The following is a 16,175-nucleotide window of genomic DNA, read 5'->3' as shown; positions in this document are numbered from 1 at the left end:
CGGTTAAACTCTAAAATCGGTGGTTAGACTTTGAAACATCTTATTAAAATTAATTGATAAAATTAATAATAAACAATCAACCTTGAAAATACTAATTTCTATGTACCCTTATCCCTTGTCATTTTAGTAGTGAAGCTACTCTAAAATTGTAATTGTCAGTACGCCGTCCGTTTGAAAGAAACGTGATTTTCTTGGCTACTGTTCAAGATAGACGGTTGATATTTATAAAAGCGAAGCTTTTCTATAATTTGGGTCGGTCCGTACTTCCGTCCGTCCGTCACAGATGGATAGCTTTTTTCGTTAATTTAGGCATTTTAGAATTGTCCTATCGATTTTAGATTTTGCATGATGATTCCTGTAGTAGTTAGGTACGATTTAGAAACCGTAGCAACTCTATAATCATTACCAGAATGTCCGTACGTCCATTTTAAACATTTTGATTTTTCTACTTTTTTAACAACAAATTTTTATGTGATCTAATTATCTGTTTGATCTGATTTTTTGTATATTGATTCCTTGGACAACAAGAACAATAGTATAAGCGAATCAACTCTTTAATCAAGTCCTAAAAATGTAAGTATGTCCATAAACATTATCCTGTATCAAGCAGTTTTTCAACAAATTTACTTAAATTTAGCTTCGACTCTTTCGATACTTTTATATTCTGATTATTCAGTTCAGACACTATACAAGTGTTATTGTTCGTTTGTCCTACCGTTTCAGTGCTTCGCTTTTATGGATGTTGTCATCCTTGTTAGTGTATATTCCTTTTACCAATAAGCATTTAGAAAGTATAATTTACTTAGTCCTTCATTCTGTCGGTCATGCCATTTATTTTATGCAAGAAAACTTTGTGATTTTGTTAATTTAGAGTTATTTTTTGTATGTATAAACATATTTTTTGTGCTTCGCTACTTATGGATGTTGTCATCCTTTTTAATCAATTAATTACAAGTTTAGCGTTAACAAGTTTTCAAGAATAAGGTATGGACATAAACTATTTGAAAAATAACTATTTGGATTATGTAAAAATAGATAAAATTTGTTTGAATTTCACTAAAATTTGTCATAATGGCAATCTCACTTAAAGTACCCTGTTGAGCAATGATGACCCCCCCCATTCCTTTAATAATTTAACATAAATTCAAATAAGTAGGGAGATTTAGTTTGTTCGTTTATTACTCTAGTTTAGGTTAGGTTAGGTTTTGTAAGTTACTGGGTAGCCCTAAGGGTTAAGACACCACGCAGGGGCCATGTATAGGAATAAAACTACCCACTCAACTTATTTTCATTTTTTTCAAAATAAAGTGGTTGTATCAGTGCACAGCAGACTATTGTTGTCAAGGCACTGACATACTCGTCCTATAAACTTGAACCCTACCTCTGATTGTATATCCCTAACTCTGTCCTCCTCCAAGAATTCTCCGTTGTTGCTCCGCCCATTTTCGCCTCCGCCCCCGCCTCCGCCGAATATGTCATCAAAAGAGGGCGGGTTGTAGGGCCGTTGCGGCGGGATTGAGTTTCGGAACATTGATCCAAACCTGTATAATAATATAGGTATTTATCGCATCGTATTATAGATATCTTTCCGCTGATAGTAATATGAATAATGGTATAAGATTAATTACAGTTTTATTAGCAACAAGGGAAGGTGGAAGTAGATCATCCACTTTTAATTTCAGTTTCATAAATAAATAGTAAAAAAATCTGGGAGGGTGGTGGTATCCTGCCCCAAAATAGTTATAAATCTTCCTTGGCCCAATGAGAAGCAATGAGAACCATATTGGTTCAGTGGCTAAGATCCTTCGGCACAAAATTAGAGGCAGACAGACAAACATCTTTTTACTTTTATATCAGGAAAGGTAGGGAGGGGGTGTAGGTGAGGCAAATATTTATGGGGGACAATATCAAAAATAATCCAATTTTGGGAGTAACTTCAAATAAATTATTTTTCTACAGATACTATTTCCCTGCCTGCAGGGTAATAAAAAGATGTCTGTTAGATATTGTTTGTCTCCCGAAGATAAATACGAAATAAATTATAAATATATAATCCAACTTAAAAATATTTTTTTTAAATATAACATTAAAATAGCTTAAAGATAAAAAAATAAAGGAAAACTGGAAGTGGAAAAAGAAAACATAAAAAAGGAAAAATATTAAAAGATTTTTAAAAGAAAAATAGATTCTTACTGATCTAGAAATTTAATTTTATTAAAAAAAACAACTGGAACCGGACCACAGATATATAAAAAAGACGGGAAATTTTATTTAATACCTTTATCCCCCAAAAAGTTTGTTGTAAAATATAAAGCAGCTAAATTATTGAAATATGAACATGAACATTACTTGAATAGGAGCCAAGAAAATCACGTTTACTCCTAAAATTTCAATTTGAATTATTGAGTAGCTACAATACTAGAAAAACACTTACTTGAAATTTCCCATGTTCTGGAAAGATCTGCCCATGTTTTGTGCATTTTGAGAACAGCAGTGGGGGTCCCAGGATACGCTGGAACACTGTACCTGTCTGGCTAGGCAGGGCAGGATACTAAAAATAATTATATTATTAAAACAGTAGTCTGGGTCCAAAGAAACGCTGGTACGACATAATGATAAGAACAACAGTATGGTCCAAGGACATGCTAAATTATTGTACCTGTCTATCTAAAACATTTAAAACATTTAAAAAAAAGTAAAATAAGGACCTATAAACAAAGGTTTCGTGATATAGGGATTAAGGAAGCATAAAACGATATAGACTCTTTTATAGTCACAAAATTTAAAAAATCTGCGAATTTTATACTTCTAACAGAAGTCGTGAAAGTAGGGGTGATCGATGCCCCACTCCCACTCAGATCTGTTAAATTCTGGCTGAGAGCCCGGTATTTTCGAGTTAAAATTGCATTTTCGGTGGTTCTAGAGAAGTGAGAAAGTAATGCAATGCGTAAAATATAACCAAAATAATTAAGAACATCAACCACACTGTTTCCAATATACGTAAACTAGCAGCTGCGCCCCTAGCATCTAGGGGCTTTTTTGATTCAAATGGGAAACTATGAAAATGAATATAGCATAAAACCATCCTACCTCCTAAATCTAAATATTAAAATAGCCTAAAACAATCCCAGGACCTATGTTTAGCTTCCCTTAAGCAGAGAGCTCAATTGGTTCAGTAGTTCAAATCTTAAGTTTTAATCTTTAGCTTAAGACAAAAAAAGTCTTAAACTGTGTTAAAAAGTCTACCACTCGCAGCTATATCGCAGCTATATCCTGACAGAGCTGGGGGGGATTTGTAGGATATTGGAATTTGAAATAAAATAGGCAGTGAAACAAAGAATTGGACATTCACATTTGAAATATGAAAAAATATTTTGATTAAAAAAAAAAGTGTTTTGAACCACAGCTTGGTCTAAAAAGTTTTGGGATAAATTTTGTTGGGGAAATGACCTTCTACCCTAGATGCTTATAATTTGTTGTGTGATTTCTGTTTTGATAAATTTTATTTCCACTATATCTCAGTCAACGTCAATTTTTACTGAATTAATTCCCTGTTTTAGCCTTTTCAAAACATATTTAGGTCCTCACAGTGCGATCTTTTGAAACAATCGGAACATCCAAAAAATTTAAAATCGACTTTTATCTATACTAGGAATTAATAATGGCTGTGAGTAGACAGCTAGAAAAGAAATTTTTGAAAAAATATTAATTTTTGGTGGATATATGCCATTTTTTAAAAAGGTAGTGAAAAATTTCTTTTCAGGTTTTGATGATTTTCCAGATTTTTTTACACAATTTTTTCAAAGCAACAAAAAATACATTTATGTTCAGCTTATGGAAATAATTTTTGGTTGAGGTACTTTTCAGATACCTCTACAAATATCCAATGAAAGAAAAATTAAAATTTTTTTTTGGGGGGTGTAAATTGACATTTTGTGAGAAAATTTCACCAAAAATATAAACATTTTTAACCCCAAAAAATTAGTTTTTTCCATTTTATTCAAAAACGGCCAGGAGGCCCCAGGTTATGCAATAATAATATTAATATGCAACATGTATTGTGTATAAAACAGTTTTCACAACCTGGGGCCTCCCGGCCGTTTTTGAGTAATTGAGCATTTTACATTGCATGGTTTGAACAATTTCGTTCTTGTTAATTTCAAATTTTCCTTCGTTAGAGTAGGAAGGAGTCATTTTAGAGCCCAAAATCATCTCTGCAATATTTTCAAACTATTTAAGGCGGATCTTTCTTGACTTCTGCATTATTTCCCACCGGCGAACCGTTTCGCCGTAATTTGCCGCCATTAGCGTGATTTTTAACGATTTTTGCCGTTCTCGCGGTTTTAATGGACATTTAAGGGTAAAAGGAGTCGTCTAATAAAGATAACTTATAAATACTTTTATTTTAGCAATTAAATGTGCTAAATTTCATGTGTTGTAAAAAAATTTGTATTTATAACTGGTTTTTGTCCAGCAGAAATTCAAATTTGGGGATTAATTATAATATTGCAAAAACATTATATATGCGTCAGAGAGAGAGAGAGAGAGAGAGAGAGAAATATACGTTTGAGAGAGAATATACTATAAGTAATTATGTTTATATTCTTATATACAAACTTTAAATTAAGATAGCTAGACTTAGAATAAAGGTATTAACACAAAATCAAAAGTGTTTTGAAAATTATGTTATTGTTGTTTATATCTGTAAAAAAAATATTTAAAAATATGCCTTATAAGTGTCCTATTTTACTTATACTGGACCGATCTAAAAATGCCGGGACTCGAGCTGGGTGCACCTGACGCTATATTCATGTTCACAAACATTGTTTGCATTGAAGAAATATTTACATTGACGTTTATTTTGTTAAAATATTCAAATCGTAACTAAAGTTATGAAGGTTTATAGATTTTAAAAAAAATAGGGTGGCTTTGCTCCTCCAAAACAGCAAGACGTACTTACCAAATGCACATTAGAAGTTAACAGAGGCAAAATTTAAGTTATTTCCGAGTTAAAGCAAAAGAAATTACATCATTTCTTCAAATACAAGCTTATTTATTGAAGTTTACTTTTGTCTACTCTAAATGTCCCGTTTTTTGGCAAAAGATCGCACTGCGGTCCTTTCAAACTTTGTATAAAAAAGTGAAATAAATATAAAATGTTACCTTGGTGATCTCATAAAAGCATCTGATTTGGCCAACACTGACAAAACTAACCTGAAAAATTAAAACATTCAAAACCAACAATTTAAATATTGGTAAAGACAAAACTTTTGTAGAAATAGGTTATAAGGAAAGTGTCATGTGTAAAGTCATAAAAATAAGTCCAAAAATGAAGGATGAGACGAAAAGTGGAAAAGGAAACCTCTAAAAAAGAGATGGATTTAGACATATTTTTATGACCGTATCTTTGTAGAAATAGCTATATAAAATTTTGACAGGCGTTTCATTAAATGTTTTCATAAAATGTCATTAAATTTGAATATGAATAAGAAATAATTTTCATTAAAATTTTTGTTAATATCATGGTAAAAATTTCCAAAAAAGTTCTATTTTCCGATAGTGACATCTCCTCACCCCCCTCCTTTAAAAAGAGAAAATTATTACAACAGCACAAAATGCTCTTTGTCCTTTGTTGTACTCTACTAATCAGTAATCAACCCCAATAATTTACATCATTATCTTGAGGGATGAGACAATGGATATAAATTTTACAATCAATTTTACACCTTATATTAAACTTGTTTGTTGAAAAGTTTGCGCACTGCTAGTTTAAACTAACCAATCAATATTTGACAAAAGTTCATAAAGATAATAGCCAGCGAATAAGAAATTGTGTTTAGAAATCACTTTTCAAAATACAATATCTTATTTGTAGTATGTTTTTGGTTTGTTTGTACTTTAAGATCTCGCTAACCAATAAACCAATTGTGTTCTCTGATAATATGAGAAAGCTTTACATAGGTATTATGGTGATTTTATACTATTTGGATTGGTTTTTGGCTATTTTTCTGACCTTCTCTCCCCCCTCTTCATAGCCGCTTGTAATTAGTAACATTTCAATCTAATTTCGTTATGAGAGGGGGGGGGGGGGCGGGTGGGTACAAGGTTTATAGATTCCACTATAAAGTACTTTGCCAAATTTTGTATTAAATTACTAAATGAAATGCAAAAAGCTTTATACATTCGTAGAAAGTGTTAACAAAAATTAGTTAAAAGTGGGGGAAAAGTAGCAAAATTAATTTACGCAAAAAAATGAAATAGTTATGTTTTATGGTGTTCAAGACTGTGTCATACAAGATACACGAAGTTCAACAATGCAGAGAAAAAGAAGCCTAAAACACACGGCCCCAATGATGATATACAAAATTACATCTTCTGTAGATCAAAATCATTGGTTGCAAAGATTAGACACAAACCTAGAAAAAATTAATAAAAGTAACCAAAGTGTTTAAGCCAACGAATAAAATCATAAAACATTGGGTAACAGTGTAATTCACAGTTCAATGTCCACTCCCTTCCTTAAATTTTACTCAAGCTGAGGTTAATTCTTAAAAAACTTTTGCCTCACTAAAATCAGAGAAGCTCGCTAAAAATTTAGAGGGGATAATTTCAGTGAGGCAAAAGTTTTGTAAGAATTAACCTCTGGTTAAAACTCACACACACGTTTTAAAAGCATACTGTATATGGTAGGAGGGGACACTGGACTGTTAATTACATTAGTACACAAAGTTTTATGGCTCTTTTTCTAATTTTTTGGCTTTAAAACTATGAAAAATTTTCTTTCTTGTGATGAAATTGGTTCATTAAATTGAGTATCAAACGTTTCAACCAATAGTTTTAACAGAAGGGGTAATTTTGTATATCATCATTAAGGTTACATTTTCATTTTTTTATCCATTGTCTTATCCCTTAAGATCTATGATACTGACCAACCACCTGACCAATTGTGCATCCTAAATTTTCATAATTGGTTTCAAAGTCTATACTTAGTTATAAATTAGTGTTTCTACTTTACAAATAAAATTTTTTTCTATAATGTTTTAGACAGTATCCTGTTATATATAGTAGTAAGCTTTTTGTCTGTAGCGAAGGATCTCGATAACCGCTGAACCGATATGATTTTCCTTTAAATTGAAGCTTCATTCAGGCCCTGTTATGGTTTTAGGCTATTTTATTTCTGAAATAATTCCGGGTTTGGTTAAAGGCTATTTTTCTGTGCTTCCTTATCCCTTTGTATAATTACTAGAGCTACGCCCCTAGAGGCCTCAAGTGGCATTTTGAATGTTTTTTTTATTTAAAATATTTAATTAGAGAAATAATTGGTTTATGTTTCGTTCAAGTCTCTTTTTTCGGAAGGGTTAATTTTTTTATTATGGGCGATTTCTCTTGGGAGGGTGGTGGTACCCTCCCCCAAAATAGTTATAAACCTTCCCGGGACCTATGAGAAGCTACCCTGTTAAGGAGAACCCGATCGGTTCAGCGGTTAGCGAGATCCTTCGGTACAAACACACAAACACACAGACGTCCTGTTACTTTAGTATAATTATATAACCGCTAGATGCTAGGTGCGCAACCGCTAGAATTTAATAAAGTAAACCCAGAATACCTGTCTGTTATTTAAGTTAAGATATCTTAAACGGCATGACTGAGCATTACATAATTTTTTCATTTGAAATAATACCTTGATAAACACGTTATCTTATTCGTTGGCCATAAAACTTTGATTACTTTTCGAATATTGAATGGTTGGTTAGAGCAAGCCATGTCCAAACTTTTCATCAAAAAATATAATCTACAGAAGCCGAATTTTTTTAATCATCATTGGGGATATACATCAATGTATCGTCTATTATTTTTATTCTTTGAGCATATTGATGAAATTTTTGAAATGATATAATAAATTTTTTTTAAATTCTGATGAAAATAATTTTGGAACATTGCATGGTATGCAAAGTAGAAAGTCGGAATATTTCTAAAAATATGCAGAATATAAATTATATTTCAATATGCAGTTTTTTCCTTAGAAATTTTCTAATTTTAAAGTATAAATGATTAAATATCATACAATTACAGATAAAATAAAATCTTTTTAAAAGAAAAAGAACCCGAAGTTTTAAGATAACACGGTTAAAAAACTTTGGGTTCCTATATAATTTACAATCCATTGTCCCCTCCTTCCCTGATTTTCTAATTACTTGTAATGATTCATCTTTTTTTTACATCTAGAAAGTAGGTTAGGCTTTATGCATTAAAATAATTATTATAATATGATACTTTTCTAATTAGTTCATATACCTTTTAGATATCTACGCTATTTTATATGATTTATTGTTTTTTGGAAGCTTATAAGTTTATTTCATTATTTTTGTAAAATAGTAAGATTTTTTCCATTAAGATCTCAATTACCAGAGAACCGATTGTGTTTTCCTTTTAAGGGAAGTTTCCCTTTTTTCTGCACCCCTCTCTCTTAGAATACAGAGACCCTGGATGCTAGGGGTTCAGACGCTATTGGCGACACCATGGAAACTGCCCCAATTTTGTATAACTTTTGCGGAACATGTTCCAGTTACGTCATATTTTTCTTTCCCGAAAAAGGGAAGAGGGAAAGAAAAAAAAGGGAAGGGGGGAAGAAAAAAGAGATGGGAGAAAAGGGGGTTTTCCCCATCTCTTTTGAAGAGATTTTCTTCCCCCCTTCTCTTTTTCGGGAAAGAAAAATATGACGTAACTGGAAAATGTTCCGCAAAAGTTATACAAAATTGGGACAGTTTCCATGGTGTCGCTATTGGCACATAAACTATTGGTTTTAACTAAAAATTATACTGGTACCCTGGTCCTGTAATTGATTTTAATTGGTTGGTTCAATCTAAAAGAGTCAAGAATGTTCAATAATTTTGTTTATCATAATTGTGACTGTAAAGTACATTTATTTATTGTCTTATCACTTGAGATCCCTGGAATTACCTAATAGTTATAAACAGAAGTTCATTAGTGTCTTTAAAATACAAATTAAATATTGTTTGTTGAAAATAATTATGTATTATTATGTTCTTTATTATTATACTTGTTCTAACCGTACTGACAACTTCGCCTTTAGCTTCTAGGAAATTATTATTCTAATGAAAAAAGGGGGGTATTACCGTACTCCTCACCCCCATGATTTTTGGTTTTAAATTGTTAAGGAAAATATTTTTGGAAGGGGTTGGTACAGGGAGGGAGGGAGGGGACAATGGACTTTTAATTACTCTGGTACCCAACTTTTTATCCACGTTAATTATATTCGCTAGCTCCAAAACTTAATGTATTTAATTTTTCCTAGCTTTCTTATTATATATTTTGTCATAATTTTACACTATACAACCAAAGAAATTTTTACACGATACAATTTACTCAAGCAAAGTTTTATCCTAAAAAATATTTATAGTTGATTCATTCCAACCAATAGTATGGCCTGATTATTCCTCCACTAATTTTCTAATGGCTGATTGGAGAGTATATATCTAATTCTAACTATCTATTATACTTTTGTTATATAATGTTCGGCTAGGAAATTTTGACCATCTGGCACTGGCTAAATTTTGGCACATGATATCCAATTCCAGTTGAAATGGATATAAAAAACGTGGATATTGTAAGAGATTCTTGCATACCCTGTTTCTCACAGCTGGCTAAAATAACGATTCCCTCCCCCCTCCATCAAGCTTATGACTTTATCCCATCCTTTCCTTTGACATTAAAAGAACGCATTAACAAATATCTGAGAACTATATTAGCAACTGACGACGAAATTCTTCTGCCACAATATCCACGTATTCCATGTTTGTATTGTCGTCAGGGATATAAAGGGATAAGACAATTGAAGATAAATGGATGTTCATCCAAAATATTGACATATTACCCCTTCTGTAGATTACAATTACTGGTTGAAATGTTAAGACACTACGCTTAATTTCTTGATGTCAACCCTCTTACTCCAAGTTTAACATGAACTGAAGTTGCTTAATTACTTGATGTCAACCATCTGACTCCAAGTTTAATATGAACTGAAGTTGCTTAATTACTTGATGTCAACCATCTGACTCCAAGTTTAATTTGAACTAAAGTTGCTTAATTACTTGATGTCAACCCTCTGACTCCAAGTTTAACATGAACTGAAGTTGCTTAATTACTTGATGTCAACCCTCTAACTCCAAGTTTAAAATGAACTGAAGTTGCTTAATTACTTGATGTCAACCCTCTGACTTCAAGTTTAACAAGTACTGATGTTGCTTAATAACTTGATGTCAACCATATGACTCCAAGTTTAACATGGACTGAAGTTGCTTAATTACTTGATGTCAGCCCTCTGACTCCAAGTTTAACATGGACTGAAGTTGGTTAATAACTTGATGTCAACCCTCTGACTTCATGTTTAACATGGACTGAAGTTGCTTAATTACTTGATGTCAACCATCTTACTCCAAGTTTAATATGAACTGAAGTTGCTTAATTACTTGATGTCAACCATCTGACTCCAAGTTTAATATGAACTAAAGTTGCTTAATTACTTGATGTCAACCCTCTGACTCCAAGTTTAACATGAACTGAAGTTGCTTAATTACTTGATGTCAACCTTCTGACTCCAAGTTTAACATGGACTGAAGTGGCTTAACAACTTGATGTCAACCCTCTGACTCCAAGTTTAACATGAACTGAAGTTGCTTAATTACTTGATGTCAACCCTCTAACTCCAAGTTTAACAAAAACTGAAGTTGCTTAATTACTTGATGTCAACCATCTGACTCCAAGTTTAATATGAACTGAAGTTGCTTAATTACTTGATGTCAACCATCTGACTTCAAGTTTAATATGAACTGAAGTTGCTTAATTACTTGATGTCAACCCTCTGACTCCAAGTTTAACATGAACTGAAGTTGCTTAATTACTTGATGTCAACCCTCTGACTCCAAGTTTAACATAAACTAAAGTTGCTTAATTACTTGATGTCAACCCTCTGACTCCAAGTTTAACATGAACTGAAGTTGCTTAATTACTTGATGTCAACCATCTGACTCCAAGTTTAATATGAACTGAAGTTGCTTAATTACTTGATGTCAACCCTCTGACTCCAAGTTTAATATGAACTGAAGTTGCTTAATTACTTGATGTCAACCTTCTGACTCCAAGTTTAACATGGACTGAAGTTGCTTAATTACTTGATGTCAACCATCTGACTCCAAGTTTAATATGAACTGAAGTTGCTTAATTACTTGATGTCAACCCTCTGACTCCAAGTTTAACATAAACTAAAGTTGCTTAATTACTTGATGTCAACCCTCTGACTCCAAGTTTAACATGAACTGAAGTTGCTTAATTACTTGATGTCAACCCTCTAACTCCAAGTTTAACATGAACTGAAGTTGCTTAATTACTTGATGTCAACCCTCTGACTCCAAGTTTAACATGAACTGAAGTTGCTTAATAACTTGATGTCAACCCTCTGACTCCAAGTTTAACATGAACTGAAGTTGCTTAATAACTTGATGTCAACCATCTGACTCCAAGTTTAACATGAACTGAAGTTGCTTAATAACTTGATGTCAACCCTCTGACTCCAATTTTAACATGAACTGAAGTTGCTTAATAACTTGATGTCAACCCTCTGACTCCAAGTTTAACATGAACTGAAGTTGCTTAATAACTTGATGTCAACCTTCTGACTCCAAGTTGAACATGAACTGAAGTTGCTTAATTACTTGATGTCAACCCTCTGACTCCAAGTTTAACATGGACTGAAGTTGCTTAATAACTTGATGTCAACCTTCTGACTCCAAGTTTAACATGAACTGAAGTTGCTTAATAACTTGATGAATCACGAACACAAGTTTTCCCACAAAATGGACAAGTGTAAGGGTTAGTGTAATGGATATAGAATACGTGGATGTTGTGACAAATTCTCGCATCGCATACCCTCATAAAATATTTCTCACAGCTGGCTAAAATAACGAATGAATCAACCAAAGCCATAATGTGCTTGAACGTGGAGCTTAAGCTGGCCCTAGTGGCTATATAAATTTGTTTCAACCTACTCCATGGCGACTTAGGTCCCAACCCTAACAAACTTTTGCTAATCAATCAATGAATCACCCTTAATCTCCTCCCCTAACCATGGGGGAAAGTATTGGCCTATATGTAAGGACTAAATAAGCAACATAACATTACGACAAAAATTCCCCTGTCATTCATTAATTTAGACTTGTTAGAATTGTCCTATCAATTTTAAACTTAGCATTTTGATTTTTATAACAGTAAAGGGTAATTTAGAAAGCTTAGCAACTCTATAATCGTTACCAGAATGTTCGTACGTTCATTTAAATCATTTTGATTTTTAATTTTAGACAACAACTTTTAAAATGATATAATTATCCTATTTATCTGATTTTGGGAATGCTGATTTCTAGGACAACAAATTACAATATTATAGGCAAAGCATCTCTACAATCAAGTCCCTAAAAATGTAAGTATGTACTTACGGTATCCTGTATTTAGCAGTTTTGCGACAAATTTACGTACAATTTTATCTAAACTTTTACATTTATATTTTCCTCACATCCTCAGAATTTGATGATGTTAAATTGGCTGTCGTTAATATTCAATAATTCTACATATATGGTCGCTACGCATTTTGAACATGCAAACTAGGCATTAATTTCATCATTTTTCAAAAGAATTAACCCAGGGATCTGAAGGGATAAGACAATGGCCGATAAATTGATATACATCCCCCATTGATGATGTACAATATTACCTCTTCTGTATATTAAAATTAGTTGTTGAAACGTTTGAATAATCAACTAAATGATACAATTAATAAAAATTCACCAAAGTCCCCAAAGTTGTAAGGCCAACATAAAACTTTGGAGACTAGTGTAATAAACAGTCCATTGTCCCCTCTTTCTCTAGGATTAACCGATAACAAGGATGACAACATCCACAAAAGCGAAAGTCTAAAACGGTAGACAAAGGAACATTAACATTTCTAGAGTTTAAGAACTTAGTAAGCTGATTATAAATCTTCAAGTCTAAACTTTTGAACCAATTAATTCAATCTAAATTTGTTTATCCACATTGGGGTAACACATCAATTTATCGTCCATCGTCTTATCCATCAAAATCTCTGTGGGTTTAAGATGGTCCACTTTTTATAAAGACGATTGATACCAATCATGTGAAATATTTAATTACCTAATTCATACAGGAATCTCAAGGTATACGACAATGGACAAAAAAATTATACATGATGATAAAGGAAATTTTCCCTTCTGTGGATCAAATTTATTGGTTGAAAAGTATAAACAGAACACAGTAACAGTGTCTGACTGATTATGACGTAACAAAAAAATTATCCAATGAGAGGCTTCCATAAATTTTACCATTGTCAATAACGGTCTCTCATTGGCTAATTTTTTTTTGTTACGTCATATTCAGTCAGACACTATTACTGTGTTCACGTATAAATATATTTGTGAGTAACTATTTTTACACGATTTTTACACTGTTACCAAAAGTTTATAACCAAACAACGTTTCATTATTTGTTAGCTTAAAACTTTGGGTACTTTTATTTGATTGATTGGTTGGTTCACTCTAGCAGTGTCCAAAAACAGACAGAAGGAGCATTTTTGTTCAGTATTATTTGGGATCTACATAAATTTATAATCCATTGTCTTATCCCTGAATTAATCTATGATTTTACAAAATTCCAATTACCGAATCTATGCCACTTGTAATTACTTAATAATTTGTGAATTTTGTGTGAAGTAATAATTATCAATTCATTCCTCACACTTTTCATTAAACATTAAAACCTCATGATTTAGATTTATCAATAGTTATTTTTCGTATCGTATTAAAGACAGCTTTCCGCGGGTATTAAAATGAAAATTTACAAGATTGAAACCAGTTTTGTTACCACCGAGAGCCCAGGGTAACAAAACTGGTATTGATAATTTGATTTTTAATTTACAATTCGTCGAAAATTGTCTGTAATTCAATATGGACGAGAACCGGAAAGATGTATATTTAGTAGTAAAATCTGTGCCAACTTTTGTAACAATATCGTCTGATCACTTCTTATTTTAATTTTGTAGAAGATAAAAAATCTTAATGGGGAAATAATCCAACTTTGAGAGAAGGAGAACGCGGTTAAATTATTTTTTTTGTTGAGTTTTTAAGAACCAAGTAAAAGTGTCTGACTCTGATTATGACTTCATATTCAGAGTCAGACACTTTTACTAGGTTCAGTAACAACGGTTTCAATATTTAAAATTATCTGATCTTCATTTAAAAGTTCCGTTTAAATTTATCCAAAAATTACTATATTATTAATATCAATACGGCCACTTTCTGATAATGCTTAAATAGTTGCTATATTCTTAAAATTGTACTTAACTATTTCAAGAAATATCAAGCGAAGTTTGAAATTAATAGGATGATTTCAACATCAACATGCATAAATCAACGTGAAAAGCTATCCGTTACAACAAAAATAACCGACCAACCATAGTAATAGATAAAGCTTCGCCTTTAAAAAGAGGGTATGGACATTGGACTGTTTATTACACTAGTTTCCAAAGTCCTATAATAACGTTTTCTTATTCGTTAGCTTAACAACCTTGGGGATTTTTACTAAATTTTGATTGGTTAATTCAATCAGTTGAATGTCCAAATGTTTCAACCAATTATTGTAATTTACATAAGTTGTAATTTTGTGTATGATCATTGGGTATGTACATCAATTCATTGGCCATTGTCTTATCCCTTTAGATCCCTGAAAAAGGGCAAAATTTTTAAAAGTTTAAAGTTACTAGGTAATAAACAACTGCATTTACTTTCTCCTTGTTACTTAGGAGATTTAAAAACCTTGAAAAAAGTCATAAACATTTTATTTTTTCAAATTAGAGTTTTACTACAAATCTTATTCTTTTCATTACACGTTTAAAAGCGAAGCTTTTCTAAAGTTGTGGTTGGTCCACGGATATATCTTATTGTTAGTATAGAAATTTTGGAATTTTCCCATCGATTTCAACTTGGCATGGTGATTCTTGTAACAGTTTGAGTACGAAAGCATAGCATCACCAGAAAGTCAATTTAAAACAAGCTGTTATTTTTACTTTATTTATAAGTGTCATATCCATCTTATTTCTAGGACAACAGGCTACAGCTGTCATTAAGTATGTCATTAAACAGTATCCTGTATTTAAGCAATTCACATATGATTTTTATGATAAATTTATATTCTGCTATTGAGCTCTGGCACTCTACAAGTGTTAGTGTTAGTTTTTTCTTTGGTCTGATTTTAGAGCTTCGAATTTATGTACATATGTTTTCATCCTTGTTTTTAATTGCAATATCCACAGATTTAATAGCTGCTGTGTTTTTTGTTTATTCTTACGTCTATAATCTGAATGCTTGATTTTATTGACGTATTTTTTATTTCTCTCCCTAAAATTGTATATGTATTTTAAAAGTACACATATTAGATGGTTAAAAAATGGTTGGATATGTAATTATTTTTAAACTTCTAGTAATTTTTTATTTAATAGTGCTTTTAAATTTAGGATTTTTAAAAAATATGGATTACATTGTCTATCAAAATTGGGGTTGATTATTACTTTACCATTCCTTGTCTTATTCTTTATGATCTTAATGAGAGTAATATTTATTTTACTCATTTTTCGAAAACTCAATTGGGACAATGAGCTGTTCATTACACTAGTCCCCAAAGTTTAAAATACCGTTTTCTTATTCGTTGGCTTAACAACTTTGGGGACTTCGATTAAATTTTGATTGCTTGGATCATTAAGTTGAGTGTCCACCAAAAGTTTCAACCACTAATTATAATCTAAATAATGGGTAATTTTGGGTATTAAAATTGGAAATGTATATCAATTTATCGGCCATTGTCTTATCCATTTAGACTTGTTGTACTGAACGTGGTTAGCAAAGAGTGATAACAGCTTTTGATAAATTCTTTAAAAATTTTATATGTACACTCAGCTGAAAAATTAGAGGGAGAGAAGACAATGGGCTGTTTATTACATTAGTCCCCAAAGTTTTTAAAAAGCGTTTTCTTATTCATTGGCTTAACAACTTTGGGGACTGTAGTGATTTTTTTGGTTGGTTTATTAAGTGTTTAAA

General features: G+C 31.8%; 1 protein-coding gene across 1 annotated transcript in view; it reads right to left on the bottom strand.

Moving 5' to 3' along the window:
• Positions 1-16,175, bottom strand: part of LOC145303840 (uncharacterized) — a 41,919-nt gene that overhangs the window by 13,485 nt on the left and 12,259 nt on the right. Inside the window, exons 2-4 of the mRNA XM_080145478.1 lie at positions 5,164-5,214; positions 2,435-2,551; positions 1,382-1,541 (exon numbers count right to left, since the gene is read on the bottom strand). Coding sequence (XP_080001604.1) covers positions 1,382-1,541; positions 2,435-2,551; positions 5,164-5,214 — 328 coding nt within the window. The remainder of the gene's footprint in view (positions 1-1,381; positions 1,542-2,434; positions 2,552-5,163; positions 5,215-16,175) is intronic.

The sequence above is a fragment of the Acartia tonsa genome, chromosome 13 (assembly GCF_053477335.1).
Source record: "Acartia tonsa isolate MP-2025a chromosome 13, ASM5347733v1, whole genome shotgun sequence".
Taxonomy (NCBI): domain Eukaryota; kingdom Metazoa; phylum Arthropoda; class Copepoda; order Calanoida; family Acartiidae; genus Acartia; species Acartia tonsa.
The sequence above is the reverse complement of the archived record's forward strand: the minus strand, read 5'-3'. Positions and strand labels throughout refer to the sequence as shown.